The sequence below is a fragment of the Saccopteryx bilineata genome, chromosome 1, assembly GCF_036850765.1.
Source record: "Saccopteryx bilineata isolate mSacBil1 chromosome 1, mSacBil1_pri_phased_curated, whole genome shotgun sequence".
Lineage (NCBI taxonomy): Eukaryota > Metazoa > Chordata > Mammalia > Chiroptera > Emballonuridae > Saccopteryx > Saccopteryx bilineata.
The window spans coordinates 159131640-159151175 of record NC_089490.1 but is presented as its reverse complement, the minus strand read 5'-3'; the positions used below and the strand labels follow the sequence as shown (position 1 = coordinate 159151175).

General features: G+C 42.4%; 1 protein-coding gene across 1 annotated transcript in view; it reads right to left on the bottom strand.

The window, feature by feature from the left end:
• The window catches only part of ELP3 (elongator acetyltransferase complex subunit 3), a 100981-nt gene extending 82537 nt beyond the window's left edge, over positions 1 to 18444 (bottom strand). The window contains exons 1-3 of the mRNA XM_066278588.1: positions 18289 to 18444; positions 14004 to 14103; positions 12847 to 12985 (exon numbers count right to left, since the gene is read on the bottom strand). Of these exons, the coding sequence (XP_066134685.1) occupies positions 12847 to 12985; positions 14004 to 14103; positions 18289 to 18307 (258 nt within the window). The 5' untranslated portion in view covers positions 18308 to 18444. The remainder of the gene's footprint in view (positions 1 to 12846; positions 12986 to 14003; positions 14104 to 18288) is intronic.
• Between the last annotated feature and the right edge of the window lie 1092 nt (positions 18445 to 19536).

Below are 19536 nucleotides of genomic sequence, written 5' to 3'. Positions count from 1 at the left end.
CCGGTTCCGTATTTGTCCCTGCTAGCCGTAACAGGTGATATGACGTGTCTGGCGCCGTGATGCATGCATCCCACGTCACGGGAAGTAGTACTGTACGTGAGCCATGCTGCGCTTTGTGGCGCCACCACATACAGTACTCCCGGAGCACAGGATGAGGATGGATCCTGTGCTCCTCTCACTGACCACCAATGAAAGAGGTGCCCCTATCGGAGGTGCAGCGGGGGCCAGATAAATGGCCTCAGGGGGCCGCATGTGGCCCGTGGGCCGTAGTTTGGGGACCCCTGCCTTAGACGGATGTAACAGAGGGAATCTGGTCATTTTTAAAAAATAAAACATCATTCAGACTTAAATATAAATAAAACAGAAATAATGTAAATCATTTATTCTTTCTCTGCGGACCGGTACCAGTCCATGGCCTAGGGTTTGTGGACCAGTGCCCTAGAAGATTTCCAGGTGTGCCCTATGGTATTCCAGAGAAATATGTGAGAAATATGTGTCTGTTGGGGACCAAAAAACCAACAGGGTTTTTGGAGTTTAGATTTTTGGGGGACAGAGGTGTGGGGAACTGGCTGTAAGCTGACAGTCTGCCCAACCCTCCACCTCACTTGTCTGATTAGGTTGCAAAAGGCTGTTAAGCTGTGGTGCTGGATTGTTTACACTACTCCACATGTTCCGCAGAAAGACTTTGTTTGGTGCCAAGTTAAGATATGTATGGTGAGGGTTTTGGATTGATGATTAAACATAAGGAATTGTCTCTTGAAGCCTTTTGGATTTCTATAAAAGAAGAATATGTGGCAATATCTAAAAAAGCTTTGAACATTTTACTACAATTTTCAACATTCTATTTATGTGAATTAGGATTTTCAATACAATTTAAGAGTAAAAACAGAGGAATTCTTCAATGTATTGACTAGGAAATGAGAGTTTGCCTTTCAAATATATGCCCAAACATTGAAGAAATCACTAGGACACATCAGGCTTAAGTTTCTCATAAACACAAGTAAGAAAAAACAACACATTTGCACTGGGACCTGTCGAATTTACTAAATCTTACTAAGAATGTATCTATATATCTATCTATATAGATAGATAAATAAAGATAACTTTTTTGTCATTTTTTAAATTTAACCCCTCTTTTTTTACAAATTCTAAAAAGCATAACTCAAAAACGGTAAGATAAAAACGTTTTTTAATGTCAGAATAAATTTAATTTTGCTGTATTTATTTTGTTTAATTACCATAAAACCACACTTGGACTTTATATTTTTTTCTTTAATATCTGACTTAATTATTATAACACATTTCTCAGAAATCTGTATATAGTGCACCTACAATTATTTGTAGGATTTTAAATGCACCCCGACTTCTAAACCCACTGATCTAAACAGTGAAATATTTATTCAGCACTAAAAATAAATGAACTATCAAGTCACTAAAAAGACATAACCCTACATACATATTGGTAAATGAAAGAAGTCACTATGAAAAGGCTAGATACTGTTTGATTCTAACTACATGACATCCTGCAGAAAGTAAAAATATGGAAATATTAAGTAGATCAGTAGTAGCCAGGGATTTGAAGCAGAGGAAAAAACCAGTAGGGGAGTTTTTTTGGTTTTATTTTTCCCCGAAATTAGAAGCAGGGAAGCAGTCAGACTACCACATGTGCCCAATGGGGATTGACCCGGCATGCCCACCAAGGGGCAATGCTCGGCCCATCTGGGGTATTGCTCCGTTCCGGCCTGAGTCATTCTAGCACCTGAGGCAGAGTCCTCCTCGGAGTCCTCCTCGGCACCCAATGGAGGCTTGGCTGCTGGAGGGGAAAGAGGAGAGATAGGGGGAAAGATGCAGAGGCAGATAGGTGCTTCTCCTGTGTGCCCTAACCAGGAATTGAACCCAGGACTTCCACACGTTGGGCCAACAATCTACCACTAAGTCAACTGGCCTGGGCGAGTAGGGGAGTTTTAAGCAGTGAAACTATCCCATATGATATTGCCAATGGTGGCAATGCAAATGACATTATGAATTTAGCAAAATCCATGGCATGTACAACACTGAGTGACCGTAATGTAAAAACTATAAGCTTCAGTTAATAATAATGTACCAATACTGGTTCATCAATTATAACAAATGTATAAAACCAATGCAAGGTATTAATAATAGGGCAATCTGGGAAGAAGGGAAATGAATTATGCAAAAACTGTACTTTCTGCTCAATTTTTCTATAAACCTAAGACTATTCTGTAAAAAAAAATAAAATAAAAACAAAGTACCATCAGAGTTAATTAACATCAGGCATAAAAAACATGGAGGTTAGGATACATAATAGATAAGAGAATGACAGAGTTTCAAGATGGCCACAGGGTAGGCAGATGCACCAACTCCCACTTCCCAGAACCAAGGTGGAGTACAACTTAAATCTGAGAACACTCATCATGAAAGACAAACTTTGGACTAAACTAAGAGGATTCTACAGCCCACGTCCACCAAAGAACTCACACAGAGTCTGTTAGGAAAAGCGGAGATGCAGTAAATGCTGCCCCGCTCCCGGGAGGAACTTTCGTGACGGTGAGGACTGTCCAGTGAGTTATAGGTCCTTATCCCCCAAACCGGAATCCCAGCCAGGAGCCTGGAACCAGGAAGGGGATTATGGACTATATTTGGCTGAGAAAAAAGCCTAGACACAGTTTGAGAGAAGGAGGCAGGGCTCTCAGACTCAGGCTCCGTATTAAAGAAACTGCATGGAGAGCCTCGCTCACAGCCACTTTCCCGGAGCTCCAGGAGAACACCCTAACCCAAGTGTCCCCAAACTACGACCCGCGGGCCACATGCGGCCCCCTGAGGCCATTTATCTGGCCCCCGCCGCACTTCTAGAAGGGGCACCTCTTTCATTGGTGGTCAGTGAGAGGAGCATAGTTCCCATTGAAATACTGATCAGTTTGTTGATTTAAATTTACTTGTTCTTTATTTTAAATATTGTATTTGTTCCCATTTTGCTTTTTTACTTTAAAATAAGATATATGCAGTGTGCATAGGGATTTGTTCAGAGTTTTTTTATAGTCTGGCCCTCCAAACTTTTTACACAGGGGGCCCATTCACTGTCCCTCAGACCATTGGAGGGCCGGACTATAAAAAAACTATGAACAAATCCCTATGCACACTGCACATATCTTATTTTAAAGTAAAAAAAACAAAACAGGAACAAATACAATATTTAAAATAAAGAACAAGTAAATTTAAATCAACAAACTGACCAGTATTTCAATGGGAACTATGCTCCTCTCACTGACCACCAATGAAAGAGGTGCCTTTCCAAAAGTGCAGAGGGGGCCGGATAAATGGCCTCAGGGGGGCCGTAGTTTGGGGACCCTTGCCCTACTGAGTGCTGAAAAAGAACAAAAAAACAAAATAAAAGAAAATAAGTAAATAAAATGTCTGGATAGAATGACACCTGAGGCTAAGGACTAGGCTACATCTAATACCGTACCTAATCACTGAATTACAGTACTGAGCCCAACAAGTAGCCAGCAATAAAAGACAACGGAAAGCAGATTTTAGGAGAACTTGAACTTTTAAAGGAACTTCTCCCAGGTCAAGAGTAGATAAAAGCAAGCCTAGGAGTGCAGCTGATATTTACAACAGCACCTGGACCCAGCAGAGGAAGCCACAGAACTGGATAACCTAGGGGTTGGGACCCTATGGCTTGCAAGCCAGATGTGGCTCTTTTGATGGCTGCATCTGGCTCACAGACAAGTCTTTAATAATAAAAAAATAACATTAAAAATATAAAACATTCTCATGTATTACAATCCATTCATTTCCTGCTGCTCATGTTCATGGTTGCAGGTGGCTGGAGCCAATCACAGCTGTCCTCCAAGACAACAACAAATTTTTATTGGATAATGTGTAACGTACACAGGTAGTTGTATGGCTCTCACGGAATTACATTTTAAAATATGTGGCGTTCATAACTCTCTCAGCCAAAAAGGTTCCTGACCCCTGGGATAACCTGTAGCTCCCAAAAGGTGGATGAGAACTAGTCACAGGCAGTGACCCCCACTGATCTGCGCTAGGCCCCAGCCAGGGAAATCCAGGGCAACACAGAAAAAACGGGAAGACAGAGAAGTGCAATATAAATGAATCAACAAGAGAAATCCCCAGAAAGTTAACTGAGTGAGATGGATATAAGCAAGCTACCAGATGCAGAGTTTAAAATAATGATTATTAGAATGCTGAAAGATCTTAGAACAACAATGGAGAGTCACACGGAGCACATAAATAGATAACAAGTATCAAAAAGGACATTGAAATAATAAAGCAGCAGCAGTCAGAAATGGCTAATACAATATCAGAAATGAAGATTACACTAGAAGCAATTAAAAGCAAACTGAATGAAGCAAAGGATCGAATCAGCGAGTTAGAAGACAAGATAAATGAAAACACAGAAGTGGAGCAACAAAAAGAGGCTCAAAAAGTCTGAGGAAACTCTAAGAGAGCTCTGTGACAACATGAAGAGAAATAACATCTGCATCATACGGGTTCCTGAAGAAGAGAAAGAACAAGGGATAGAGACTGTTCAATCAAATCATAGCTGAAAACTTCCCTAAACTGATGCAGGAAAAAGTCACAAGTTCAAGAAGCACAGAGAACTCCATTAAAGAGAAATCTAAAGAAATCCACACCAAGACACATAATTAAAATACCAAAGCTAAGAGATAAAGAGAAAATACTAAAAGCTGTTAGAGAAAAAAAGACTATCACTGACAAAGGAGCCACCATAAGGATGACATCCACCTTCTGAACAGAAACACTTAAGACCAGAAGGGAAAGGCAAGAAATATTCAAAGTAATGCAGAACATGAGCCTACAACCAAGACTTTTTTATCCAGCAAGGATATCATTTAAAATTGAAGGAGAAATAAAAAGCTTCCCAGACAAAAAAAAAATTCAAGGAATTCAGTACAACCAAACCAGTACTGCAAGAAATGTTAAGGGGCCTGTTGTAAAAAGAACAAAGGGAGAAAAGAATATAGTAAAAGAGGAATATAGCTTTAAAGAATAAAATGGCAATAAACAACTAACTACATATCAATAATAACTTTAAATGTAAATGGATTAAATCATTGGTCCCCAACTCCCAGGTCATGGATTGGTACCGGTCTGTGAGTCACTTGGTACCGGTCCGCAGAGAAAGAATAAATAACTTACATTATTTCTGTTTTAATTATATTTAAGTCTGAACGATGTTTTATTTTTAAAAAATGACCAGATTCTCTCTGTTACATCCGTCTAAGACTCACTCTTGATGCTTGTCTCATAAGTTCGACAATTATATTTAAAAATACCACTGTTTTTACGCCGGTCGCATAATTTTATTTTGTGCATTTATCCGTCCCACCCTAAAGGCCAGTCCGTGAAAGTATTTTCTGACATTAAACCAGTCCATGGCCCAAAAAAGGTTGGGCCCACTGGATTAAATGATCCAATCAAAAGACATAGGGTAGCTGCATGTATAAGAAAACAGGACCCAGGCCCTGGCCGGTTGGCTCAGTGGTAGAGCGTCAGCCTGGCGTGCAGAAGTCCCGGGTTCGATTCCCGGCCAGGGCACACAGGAGAGGCGCCCATCTGCTTCTCCACCCCTCCCCCTCTCCTTCCTCTCTGTCTCTCTTCCCCTCCCGCAGCAAGGCTCCATTGGAACAAAGATGGCCCGGGCGCTGGAGATGGCTCCTTGGTCTCTGCCCCAGGCCCTAGAATGGCTCTGGTTGCGACAAAGCGATGCCCCGAAGGGGCAGAGCATTGCCCCCTGGTGGCCAGAGCGTCGCTCCCTGGTGGGCGTGCCGGATGGATCCCGGTTGGGCACATGCGGGAGTCTGTCTGACTGCCTATCCCCATTTCCAGCTTCAGAAAAAAAAAAAAGAAAGAAAGAAAAGAAAACAGGACCCATACATATGCTGTCTACAAGAGACACACCTCAAAACAAAAGATACACATAGACGGAAAGTAAAAGGCTGGAAAAAAATATTTCATGCAAATGGAAATGAAAAAAAAGCTGGGGTAGCAATACTTATATCAGACAAAATAGACTTTAAAACAAAGGCTATAGAAAGAGATAAAGAAGGTCACTACATAATGATAAAGGGAGCAATCCAACAGGAAGAATATAACCATTATAAATATCTATGCACCTAATATAGGAGCACCGAAATATATAAAGAAGACTTTGATGGAATTAAAGGGCGAGATCAACAGCAATACTATAATAGTAGGGGATTTCAATACCCCACTAACATCACTAGACAGATCCTCAAGAAGAAAATTAACAAAGAAACAGCAGACTAAAAGCATACAATAGATCAACTGGATTTAGTAGATATCTTCAGAACCTTTCACCCTAAAGCAGCAGAATATACATTCTTTTTAAGTTCTCATGGTACATTCTCCAGGACAGACCACATGTTAAGGCACAAAAGCGGTCTCAACAAATTTAAGAAGATTGAAATCATATCAAGCATTTTCTCTGATCACAATGGAATTAAACTAGAAATCAACCACAACAGAAAAACTGAACATACTCTAACACATGGAAACTAAACAGCCTGTTATTAAATAACAAATGAGTTAACAATGAGATCAAAGAAGAAATAAAAATATTCCTAGAAACTAATGATAATGAACATACAACAACTCAAAATTTATGGGACACAGCAAAAGCAGTACTGAGAGGGAAGTACACAGCATTACAGGCATACCTTAAGAAGCTAGAAAAAGCTCAAGTAAACAACCTAACCCTGCATCTAAAAGAACTAGAAAAAGAACAGCAAGTAAAGCCCAGAGCTAGTAGAAGGAAGAAAATAATAAAGATCAGAACGGAAATAAATGACATAGAGGCTAAATAAACAATACAGAGGATCAATGAAACTAGGAGCTGGTTCTTTGAAAAGGTAAACAAGATTGATGAACCTTTAACCAGACTCACCAAGAAAAAAGAGAGAGGACTCAAATAAATAAAATTAGAAATGAGAATGGAGAAATAACAACTGACATAACAGAAATACAAAGGATTTTAAGAAAATACTATGAAGAACTGTATGCCAAAAAATTAGACAACCTAGGTGAAATGGACAAAGTCCCTGAAACATATAATCTTTCAAAAATCAATCTGAAAGAATCAGAAAAACCTAAACAGATCGATTACAACAAATGAGATAGAAACAGTTATCAAAAAACTCCCAACAAACAAAAGCCCTGGGTCTGATGGCTTCACAAGTGAATTCTACCAAATATTCAAAGAAGAACTAACTCCTATCTTTCTCAAGCTATTTCAAAAAATTCAAGAGGAAGGAATTCCAAGCTCCTTTTATGAGGCGAGCATAATTCTGATTCCAAAACCAGGCAAAGACAACACAAAGAAAGAAAATTATAGGCCAATATCCCTGATGAATTTAGATGCTAAAATCCTCAACAAAATATTAGCAAACCGGATCAAGCAATACATGAAAAAAAATCATACAGCAAGATCAAGTGGGATTTATTCTGGGGAGGCAAGGCTGGTACAATATTTGTAAATCAATCAATGTGATTCGTCACATAAAAGGAAGGAGAGAAAACACATGATAATTTCAATAGATGCAAAAAAAGCATTTGATAAAATCCAGCACCCATTCATGATCAAAACTCTCAGCAAAGTGGGAATACAGGGAACATACCTCAACATGATAAAGGCCATCTATGACAAACCCACAGCCAACATCATACTCAATGGGCTAAAATTAAAAGCAATCTCCTTAATATCAGGAACAAGGCAGGGGTGCCCCCTTTCACCACTCTTATTCAACATAGTTCTGGAAGTCCTAGCCACAGTAATCAGACAAAAAGAAGAAATAAAAGGCATCCAAATTGGAAAAGAAGAAGTAAAACTATCATTATTTACAGATGATACGATACTGTATATAGAAAACCCTAAAGTCGCAGTCAAAAAACTACTGAACCTGATAAATGAATTCAGCAAGGTAGCAGGGTATAAAATTAATACATAGAAATCAGAGGCATTTTTAAAAACCAACAATGAACTTCAGAAAGAGAAATTAAGGAAACAATCCCCTTCACTACTGCAACTAAAAAAATAAAGTACCTAGGAATAAATTTAACCAAGGAGGTTAAAGACTTGTACTCGGAAAATTAGAAAACATTAATAAAAGAAATCTAGGAAGATAAACACAAGTGGAAGCATATACCGTGTTCATGGTTAGGAAGAATAAACATCATTAAAATGTCTATATTACCCAAAGCAATTTATAAATTCAATGCAATTCCTATTAAAATACCAATGACATATTTCAAAGATATAGAACACATAATCCAAAAATTTATATGGAACCAAAAAAGAACACAAATAGCCTCAGCAATCTTGAAAAAGAAGAATAAAGTGGGAGGTATCACACTTCCTGATATCAAGCTATACTACAAGGCCATTGTACTCAACAGCTTGGTACTGGCATAAGAACAGGCACATAGATCAATGGAACAGAACAGAGAACCCAGAAATAAACCCACACCTTTATGGACAATTGATATTTGACAAAGGAGGTAAGGCATACAATGGAGTAAAGACAGTCTCTTTAACAAATGGTGTTGGAAAAACTGGACAGCTACCTGTAAAAAAATGAAACTAGACCACCAACTTACAGCATTCACAAAAATAAACTCAGAATGGATAAAAGACTTAAATGTAAGCCGTGAAACCATAAGCATCTTAGAAGAAAACATAGGCAGTAAGCTCTCCGACATCTCTCGCAGCAATATATTTGCTGATTTATCTCCACGAGCAAGTGAAATAAAAGCAGGATAAACAAATGGGACTATATCAAACTAGAAAGCTTTAGCACAGCTAAAGACAATATGAACAGTATAAAAAGACAAACCACACAATGGGAGAACATATTTGACAATACGTCTGATAAGGGGTTAATAACCAAAATTTATAAAGAACTTGTAAAATTCAACACCAGGAAGATTAACAATCCAATCAAAAAATGGGTAAAAGAAATAAATAAACAGTTCTCCAAAGAGGACATACAGATGGCCAATAGACAGATGAAAAATGTTCAACATCACTAATCATTAGAGAAATGCAAATTAAAACCACAATGAGATACCACTTCACACCAGTCAGAATGGCACTCATCAACAAAACAACAGAATAAGTGCTGGCGAGGATGTGGAGAAAAGGGAACCCTCCTGCACTGCTGGTGGGAATGCAGACTGGTGCAGCCACTGTAGAAAACAGAATGGAGATTCCTCAAAAAATTAAAAATGGAACTGCCTTTTGACTCAGCTATCCCACTTATAGGAATATATCCCAAGAATGCCATAGCACTGACTCAAAAAAGAAATGCACCCTCACGTCTATGGCAGCATTGTTCACAATAGCAAAAAACAGCCAAAGTGTCCGTCAGTGGACGAGTGGATTAAAAAGCAGTTGTACATATACACAATGGAATACTATGGGGCCATGAAAAGAAGGAAATATTACCTTTTGCAACAACATGGATGGACCTGGCAACTATTATGTTAAGTGAAATAAGCCAGGCAGAGGAAAAAAAAAAAAATCATATGACCTCACTCATCTGAGGAACCCAAGGAACAATGTGAACTGAGGAATGGAATTAAACCTGACGGGAAAGGGGGAGGGAGCTGGTGGGAGGGGGGTAAGGGAGATCTTGAAGGGAATACGGGGGAGGGGTGATGCATTGGGGAGACACTAGAATCTATGTAAACGCAATGAAGGAAGGAGGGAGGGAGAAAATCAATTGTGTACTTCTGATATTTTTAATAGCTCACTCTGGTGACACTGTGGAAGACAGATTTGGTACAGGCCAGACAAGTAGACTGGTTAAGAAATGACTGAAATAGCCTGACTAGGCAGTGGTGCAGTGGATAGTGTTTACTTGGGATCCTGAGGACCCAGGTTCAAAACCCCAAGGTCACAAGCTTGAGCCTGGGCTCACTGGCTTGAGCATGGTATCACAAAATGACACCATGGTCACTGGCATGAGCCCAAAGGTTGCTGACTTGAACTCAAGGTCAATGGCTTGAGCAAGGTGTCACTGGCTCAGCTGGAGCCACCCGCCCTCCTCAAGGCATATGAGAAAGCAATCGATGAACAACTAAGGTGCCACAACTATTAAGTTGATGCTTTTCATCTCCCTCCCTTCCTGTCAGTCTCTCTCTCAATCCTTCAACAAAAAAGTAAAAAAGATATGACTGAAATCATCTAAATGAGAAATGACAAAGGCCAAAATATTCCTACTAGTGGTGGTAGAAATGGACAGTGTATTTCACATTGTTTGTAAACTGAGTGAATGGGGGCACTGGGAACTAACATGGACAAGGAAAACGAATGAGACATCTGAGGTAAGTTTGGGTTATGTTACAACAAAGGGTCTACATGCAAAGGAGAGATGTCTAACAGGCAATCTGACACGAACCTGAAGCTTGGGAAGATGTCAAAGCTGGGAGTAAGCAAATGGCAATACTTAAAATGTCAATGAATGAGATCACCAAAAAAAAAAGCAAGTAGAGTACTAAAAACTGTGGGCTCAGGACCACTAGAAAACATCAATTTTTAGAGGCAGGAATTAGAGAAGGCGTCCCCAAACTGCGGCCCCGAGGCCATTATCCGGCCCCCACCACACTTCCGAAGGGGCATCTCTTTCGCTGGTGGTCAGTGAGAGGAGCACTGTATGTGGCGGCCCTCCAACGGTCTGAGGGACAGTGAACTGGCCCCCTGTGTAAAAAGTCTGGGGACCCCTGAATTAGAGTAACCATCAAAGAGAGAAATAATCAGAGGTAAGAGGAGTAGAGAGAATGGTGTCATAAAAGCCAGTACATCAGGCTGAAAGGTTGCTCAATCTGTTTTCCATAGGGGCAAGCTCCTACATAATGCCCAAAATCAAGATTTCAAAACTTACCTATATAGCATATTATTTAGGAATGTGGAAGTAAATGCCAAGAAATCAGCTAAGAGTTAAAAGTGATTGTCCTTGAGGGAAAAGGGGGGAGGGGCGGTGAGTCATCTGGAAATACTGGTTTTTCTTAAAGAGCCCTTACACTAGGTACAGACAAAACAAAACAAAAACACTTAAGTAGGAAGGAGAAGAGACCAGGATTGGTGGTACACTGTGTGTGAAAGTTCTGGGGTATAAATAGCCACAACTGTAATACATATAATCCAGGAGATATGGCCACCAAACGACTGTCAACACAAGGTGCAATTACTAGAAATATAATAATATCCTATTCAAATAACAGAATGTACTTCTTAGATCACATCAGGAACACAGAATTCAATTCTGGGTACCATACTTTGAGGGTCCAAATCCTCTCTCACACTCATTCTTCTCCTACAGCCCCTACCCTAACTCAAGCTCTTAACACTTCACATCTGCGTGAAACCAAGAGTATCCTACTAGTCTTTGTCTCCAAACTACCCTGTATCTTCTAGCCAAAGTAATTTTCTGAAAATCTCTTTTGTTCATAGCACTTCTTTTCTCAAAAATCTTTAGCAGTTTCCTATCGTCCAGTTTCTCTGTTGGACATTTAAGCTCTTTTACAAGCAGATTTCAAACAAACTTTCAATCCAGTCAGTCTGGTGTACTAACTGTTCCCACTGACACACATCATCTCTATCTGTGTCTCCCTTCCCTGTGCCCTCGCTCCCATTCCTGTTCAGCCTGCTCTTCTCTGCTTATATGAGCATCTGTGATGTTTTTAAGAAAGCTCCACACTTACTACTGGGCTTCCCCAAGACCCTTTTACCACAAGGAAGTCTCATTCTTTGGATTCCCACTGCACTCCCTATTGTGTCAATCATTTCAGTTCCCATATACAGAACAACTCTGCACCGCTAACTACCTATCTTTTAAAAGGACCTTTTATAAGTACAAATAATTTTTTTCCACTCTATACCCTCCGAGCATTCTTTTATTTTAAATTTTAAAACATTCATTTGGAGAGGAGGGAGGAAGAGAGGAGGAAGGGAGGGAGAGAGGGAGGAAGGGAGGGAGAGAGGGAGGAAGGGAGGGAGAGGGAGGAAGGGAGGGAGAGAAGGAGGAAGAGAGGAAGAGAGAGGGGGACAGAGGAAGAGAGGGAGGGAAAAAGGGAGAAAGGGAAGGAGGGAAGGAGGGAAGGAGAGAGAAAGGGAAGGAGGGAAGGAGGGAAGGAGGGAAGGAGGGAAGGAGAAGGAGGGAGAGAGAGAGGAAGGGAGAGGGGGAAGTGAGAAGGGGAGGAATAGAGGAGGGAGGGAGAGAGGGGAGGGAGAGAGGGGAGGGAGAGAGGGGAGGGAGAGATGGGGAAAAGGAGAGGGGGTAAGGGAGAGAGGGGGAAGGGAGAGATGGGAAGGGAGAGATGGGAAGGGAGGGGGGAGGGAGAGAGGGAGTAAGGAGGGGGAAGGGAAGAGGAGGGGAGAAGGAGAAAGGAGGAAGGAGGGAGGGAAGAGGGAGGGGAAAAAGGGGGGGAAGGAGGGAGGGGGAGGAGGACAGCAGAGGGGAACACTGATCTGTTGCTCCACTCATGTATACATTCATTGGTTGACTCTTGCATGTGCCCTGACCCGATATCAAACCCACAACCTTGGCACATTGGGATGATGCTCCTATCAACTGAATTACCTAGCCAGGGCCCTCCTAGCTTTCTATACACGTCTCCATTCCAGCATGAATCATAATATACAGATTATATTAGCCTGAATTCCCCACCTCTACCTCACTACCTAAGTGTTATATGGGGGCAGGTATTTCTGGCAGAACAGATACACACAGTCAGTATGACATGAATTGAAGCACTTACCCCACTGGCAGTCCTGATGGGTTTTGCCTTTAACTTGGGGACCAAGACCTTTCGGTACTGAGGCGGGACTGCGGCAATGATATCTACCAGGCGGGGCTGTGCTGAAAGGCCGTATTTGGCAGCTGTCTTGGTTTTCACCCTGCAAGTAAAGCACCTAGTGTTATCAAGATCACAACATTTCAAGGACAAGCTACCAAAAGGATGACCTATAAATAACATCAACTCCTGTCATTCTCTATCCCTTCATCCAGTGACAACAGTGGCTTTAACATCTGTGAATATCTGGGGCCCAGGACAATGACACCATTTTTGTCTCGTTCAAAATAGTGCCCCATCTTCAAAGGAGCCGACCCTTTTCGCACCCTCAGCGCCACTGTATTTGGAATCAGATTCAGTGCGTGTGGCGCGGTGCAGTGCCCTCCAGGATGCTCTGCAATGCCCTCAGCCTCTACTCACTAACACCTCTCTTCCTCTTGTACCAACCATGAACGTCTCCAGGCACTGCCAACTATCTATGGGGATGAGGGTGGTTGCAAACTGTCTTAGATCAAACAAGCAAAAAAACAAAGGAGAATTACATAAAAGTATTTAAAAACTTTTTCTAATATAAAATATTGTACACATAAAAACAACATAAAACATATAAGCATACTTTAACAATTATAAAGCAAGCACTTGTATAGTAACTATACTCCAAGAAACAGAATGTGATCAGGTAGGAAATAAGTACCTATCTCACACAGTTTTTGAAAGGATCAACTGAAATAATACATACAATGTGCTACTAACACTGCCTAGGATATACAACAGTAAGTGCCTAATAAATGTTAGAAGCTATTAGTATTTCTAGGCTATGAAACAACTTTGTTATAAATGAGTAGCAGAGCAGAAAGCTAAATTCTCAAGAAAGAAATAAAACAAGAGATAGAAAACACGTAGAATTTGATATCATGAGAGATCTACTACTTAAGAATAAGACGCCCTGGTCACTGCAAAGCTCAGTTTGTTCAAGTATCATCTCAATACGCAGAGGTTGCTGGTTCGATCCCTGTGCAGGGCACATACAGAAACAGATTGATGTTTCTGTTTCTCTCTCTCTCATCAAAAAAAAAAAAAAAAAAAAAAAAGACTGCCTTCTTTTTTACAGATCCACTTACTTATTTAGGTCGACATCTTTCCCCTGTTCGTGGGCTTCAATTAGTTGTTTAATAACATCTCCTATGGTCAGCATCATTAGCTCAGCAGGGCTGAGATCTCCTGGAAAAGTAATATTTAACAATATAAAAAAATCATTTTAACCAGTAAAAATTTTATTAGCAGTTTTCCCTCAAAAATCATTCCGGCCCTGGCCGGTTGGCTCAGCGGTAGAGCGTCGGCCTGGCGTTCAGGAGTCCCGGGTTTGATTCCCGGCCAGGACACACAGGAGAAGCGCCCATCTGCTTCTCCACCCCTCCCCCTCTCCTTCCTCTCTCTCTCTCTCTCTCTTCCCCTCCCGCAGCCAAGGCTCCATTGGAGCAAAGATGGCCCGAATGCTAAGGATAGCTCTGTGGCCTCTGCCTCAGGTGCTAGAATGGTTCTGGTCGCAACAGAGCAATGCCCCAGATGGGCAGAGCATCGCCCCCTGGTGGGCGTGCCAGGTGGATCCCAGTTGGGCGCTGCGGGAGTCTGTATGACTGCCTCCCCGTTTCCAGCTTCAGAAAAATGGAAAAAAAAAATCATTCCAACTATGGCAAATAAATAGCTACGGTTCACAAGAAACTTAAAAGTCTACTGTTTACAATATATCATTTGTATTTTTAACTTAAACCTGGCTTCACCTATGTAATGCCAGTGGCCAAGGCCAGGCAGGTCCAATTGGATTCCGGCAGATGGTAGAGAAACTGCGGAGCCAGAAAGCGCTGGGTCATTCCATTTAATAAAGTCTCACAAGGGCGGACAAACCCACCAGAGGAAAAAACCTTAGGCGGGGTGGAGAACCGCTTCTCAGGCACACAGCAAGAATGGTCCCTCACGGGGGTGGGGGAGGGGGGGTGGCGGGCAGGCAATCTACAATGCACAATCTCCAGAGTGCAAGTACCCATAGCCTTATCTAGGCCATACACACGTGGTGCAGCCACATGCTCACACACCAGCACCAATCAGGCAAAGTGCCTGAAGCCAGTAAACCAGTGAGCAAGCCTAACACAGCTGCCCCACACCTATATATGGGAAAAGCTCTTTAGAAGTACATATACCATGGGAATGATAAAGACAACCATGAGGAGAAACCAAATTGCACAGGAAAGGACCAAAGCAATTAAAACAGCTTCCCTTTATCTCCCAACTTGTAATGACATTTATATGCTTTATTTCATTTGATTGTCAGTGAGATAGATTGAACAAGAATATTTGCCTGTCCCATGAAAACGCCATCCAGGGGTGAAGCTGAAACTCAAACCTAGATATCTACAGAAATAGTATTTACTTTGTAATAGAAAAGCCAGCCCTGGCCAGTTGGCTCAGCGGTAGAGCATCGGCCTAGCGTGCAGAGGACCCGGGTTCGATTCCCGGCCAGGGCACACAGGAGAAGCGCCCATTTGTTTCTCCACCCCTCCGCCGCGCTTTCCTCTCTGTCTCTCTCTTCCCCTCCTGCAGCCAAGGCTCCATTGGAGCAAAGATGGCCCGGGCGCTGGGGATGGCTCTATGGCCTCTGCCTCAGGCGCTAGAGTGGCTCTGGTCGCAACATGGCGACCCCCAGGATGGTCACAACATGGCGACGCCCAGGATGGGCAGAGCATCGCCCCCTGGTGGGTGTGCCGGGTGGATCCCGGTCGGGCGCATGTGGGAGTCTGTCTGACTGTCTCTCCCTGTTTCCAGCTTCAGAAAAATGCAAAAAAAAATAAAATAAAAAAATAAAAAAAAGAAAAGCCATGGGTTTATACTTGTCTAAGGATTTTATAAGATATGGTCTGTCCACCATCACAACCCTTTCATGGCAACTGAGGCTCCCCTTCTCATCTGAAAGGCAAGAAAGAGCAGAAGATGACATGTTCTTACGTGACCCCATCCCTGAAATTATAGTTGATTGGTTCAAGTAGCCGCACCTAGCCAAGTCAGACCAATATGAATCTATCTTCAGCGATAAAAGCTGTGGGATTTCAGCTTGGGAGCAATTAGCAAGCATGCCTCCTGTCCGTAAAGAAAGCTGGGGTTCAATGATAATAAAGTCACCAGAAAGGAGCATAGATGAGAAACCCTGAAAAGTCTATGGAGCCCTTCCATTTACTGTATTTCATTTGAAACCTCACAACACCGTAAGGTAAGTATTGTTACCCCACATCACAGATGTGAAAAATTAAGGCAAGTTAAGATGCCACTGCAAACGGCATGGTTAAAACTCAAATCCAGGTCTTTTCTCCACAACTTCCATGTTTTTCTTTTCACTGTACCAAGCTGCCTCTAATTTCAAGGGCAAGGTAAACACACACAAAACAATCTCAGAGGAAACAAAGCCCATCTGTAATCAAAAGCTAAACGTTTTCCAAATCACATAACTGAGCACTTCCGAGTTCCACAAAGGCACTTCATGGGCCACGTAACAGAAGTAGGGGTGGCCGTGGAGACAGAGGAAGGGGGGAGAAGAGGAAAAGGGAGAGTCTCTCCATTTCAACCAAAGTTACTCAGGTTTCACCTATACTAATGCTGAGTTTCTGCTAAGAATTCATTTGGAGGGAAAAGGGATTTCACGTGATAAAAATAAAGATTTGAAACCCACTTGTATAGCCCTTGAGTGTATCAAGAATCAGCTGGAGAATTAAATTAGTAAGAAAAGACTTCATAGAGGAAAAAGCACAGGGGTTTTTAACGAAAGGGCAGGGTTTGGACAAGCGAAACAAATGACAAGCCAGAGGAACAATGTTAGGTAGAAGAATTACCTATCTTCGTTTGAAGAAGCATTGCCTAACCCACAATACAGGCTTTCTGAGAGTTCAATAAAGAAAAATAAATTACAACCTGGCCCTGGCCGGTTGGCTCAGTGGTAGAGCGCCGGCCTGGCGTGCAGGAGTCCCGGGTTCGATTCCCGGCCAGGGCACACAGGAGAAGCGCCCATCTGCTTCTCCACCCCTCCCCCTCTCCTTCCTCTCTGTCTCTCTCTTCCCCTCCCACAGCCAAGGCTCCATTGAAGCAAAAAGTTGGCCCGGGCAGTGAGGATGACTCCATGGCCTCTGCCTCAGGCGCTAGAACGGCTCTGGTTGCAACAGAGCGATGCCCCAGATGGGCAGAGCATCGCCCCCTGGTGGGCTTGCTGGGTGGATCCCGGTCGGGCGCATGCGGGAGTCTGTCTGACTGCCTCCCGTTTCCATCTTCAGAAAAATACAAAAAATAAAAAAAAATTTAAATAAAGATAAATTACAACCTGACCAAGCAGTGGCGCAGTGGATAGAGCATCAGAATGAGGGGCGGAGGACCCAGGTTCGAAACCCCGAGATCGCTGGCTTGAGCAAGGGCGCTCCGCTGTAGCGTGCCTCCCCCCCCCCCCCGCCCCGTCAAGGCACAAATGAGAAAAACAAATAACAACTCATGAGCCTCAACGAAGAACTGATTCTCATCTCTCTTCCTATCTGTGTCTCTCTCTCTCTCTGTCAAAAAGGGGGGGGAAATGCAGTTGATGTCAAGAAGCATAGTGATTAAAAAGAGATTTTTAAAATATGTTTTTTGGGTTTATAAAGACAGCCTGATCAACCAAAATAATTTTGGGCGGCGAAAGTCATTTAACTCTGAATCTCAACTTGATCTAAAAAACGAAGCCGATGTCGACTTCAAAATACTTAGCAGAGGCTCAGTAAAAGGCGCAGTTATTATTATAAGCATCATTACTGTGAGTTGAACTGTTAAAACTAGTGTACAAAGCCTAAAAGCTGTGAGAAAATACTTGAAATTTTACTCCGTCAAATTGGGAAGCTAAAGATAGAATCGCTCCATGTTAACTCGGGAGGTTAAAAGAAATGGGCATAACTGTCCCACAGAACCCAATTCGGGGTTGTTTTTAACTTACGACTTGAAAAAAAAAAAAAAAGCTCAAAACAAAACGAGAAAGAAGTCCAGGTGCAATGTGTCCTCAAACAAAACCTTAATAGAGTCCGAGAACGAGCTGAATCGACCGATCACGTTAACTACTTGGAGGGCATACCTTGTAGAATAAAGCTTTTCCTGCCATTTACGCAAAAGACACCAACTGTCTGACAAATAGAACGAGAGTACTTGGAGAAAGATCTAAAAAGCTCTACAGGTAAAACGCCAAGGCAGGCGGCTGGAGCCGACTGAAAGGCTGACTCCAGGCGGAGCTTCTGGATCAGGCAGCGGGCTCCGGTGGGAAGAACTGGGTTCAGCATCCGACAGCCCAGGTGTTCGTGCCGTTCCCGCCAGCCCCGCACCCTCTCTTCCCCTCCCTCCCTTGCGCACCTTTCCGCTTCTGCCTCATTTCTCAGCCGTCGAAGCTGCAGCCACTATAAACAATGTGGCGACCAACTCGGACCTCGGGGGAAAGTTGAGAGCCACAAAGCAACCCCGCTTGTCGTAAAATGGACGTCAATATATCGTAAAGCTGTTCCCAGACGCTGGCGCGCGCAAAGGCCCGCCCCGCCTACTAGTAGCGTCTCGCGCAGCCGGAGGAGGGCGGGTGGTTGGGGGAGCTTCAGTCCGCCTGTTAGCACACTCAAACCAACTCTTGGTTAGTACAGCGGGTGGGCAAAGCTTATATATAGAGGCTGCACCAGGAACCCTAAATGGATGTGGGTGATCTCTAAGATCAAGGAAGTTGGGCGGGAACATGAGTGGGAGATGGCATGAAGACGAGCCAGCTCGTCTGATGGAAACTAAATTCAGAGCCGGGAAGAGACCCATGCAGGAGTCAAGTAATTTGAGGTGCTGGTTTGGACGCCAGTTGGTCACCTTGGCTTCACACGAAAGGCATGTGTCATTGATAGCCATGAAAGCTATGGAGGTCTCTCCAGAAAAGCTCATGCATGCAGGTTTTATAGAGTTTAGAGGTAGAACTTGAGATTGTTTTCCTAAAACTCATCCGTGGTCTCCTTTATTCATGAACTAGAATTTAAGAACCCCACATATTAACATAAAGATAGGAAACAGCTGTTTCCAGTTCCCTCCCACCAGAATTTTAACTGGAAGTCTTGAACCACCACAGCCCTGAAACTTTTCTGGTGAAGATCTGTGACTCTCTATAGGGACAAATTCAGTAGTATTTACCTGCTCTTATTGTCATCTTAGTACAGCTAGTGCTTGACTTACGACCATGATTGGTTCCAACAGACCGGACGTAACACAATTTGGTTATAAGTTGAGTAGCCTATATGTACAGTTCTGTGAAATGATGTTATAAAAATCTTTAAGTCATATTTTATCATAATTTTCTTTTATTATTGTTATATATCGTAATTTTTCTTGTTCATTTTATGCCATTTGTATAATCTCTACACCATTTTGTTTCTTATTTTTAGATTTGTCAGGTTTAAGTAAAACACTGCATTACCAGTACAATTGGTTTAATATTTGCAAAGACAATTTCCTCTTGGTAAACATCTTGGGAGGGGTTTGATGAAAAATATGCAAGACACAAAACACAAATTGCTGTACCGAGTCTGGGATAACAGTTGAAATGGTGCACACAGAGATGGTAGTGCTGCCGGAAGC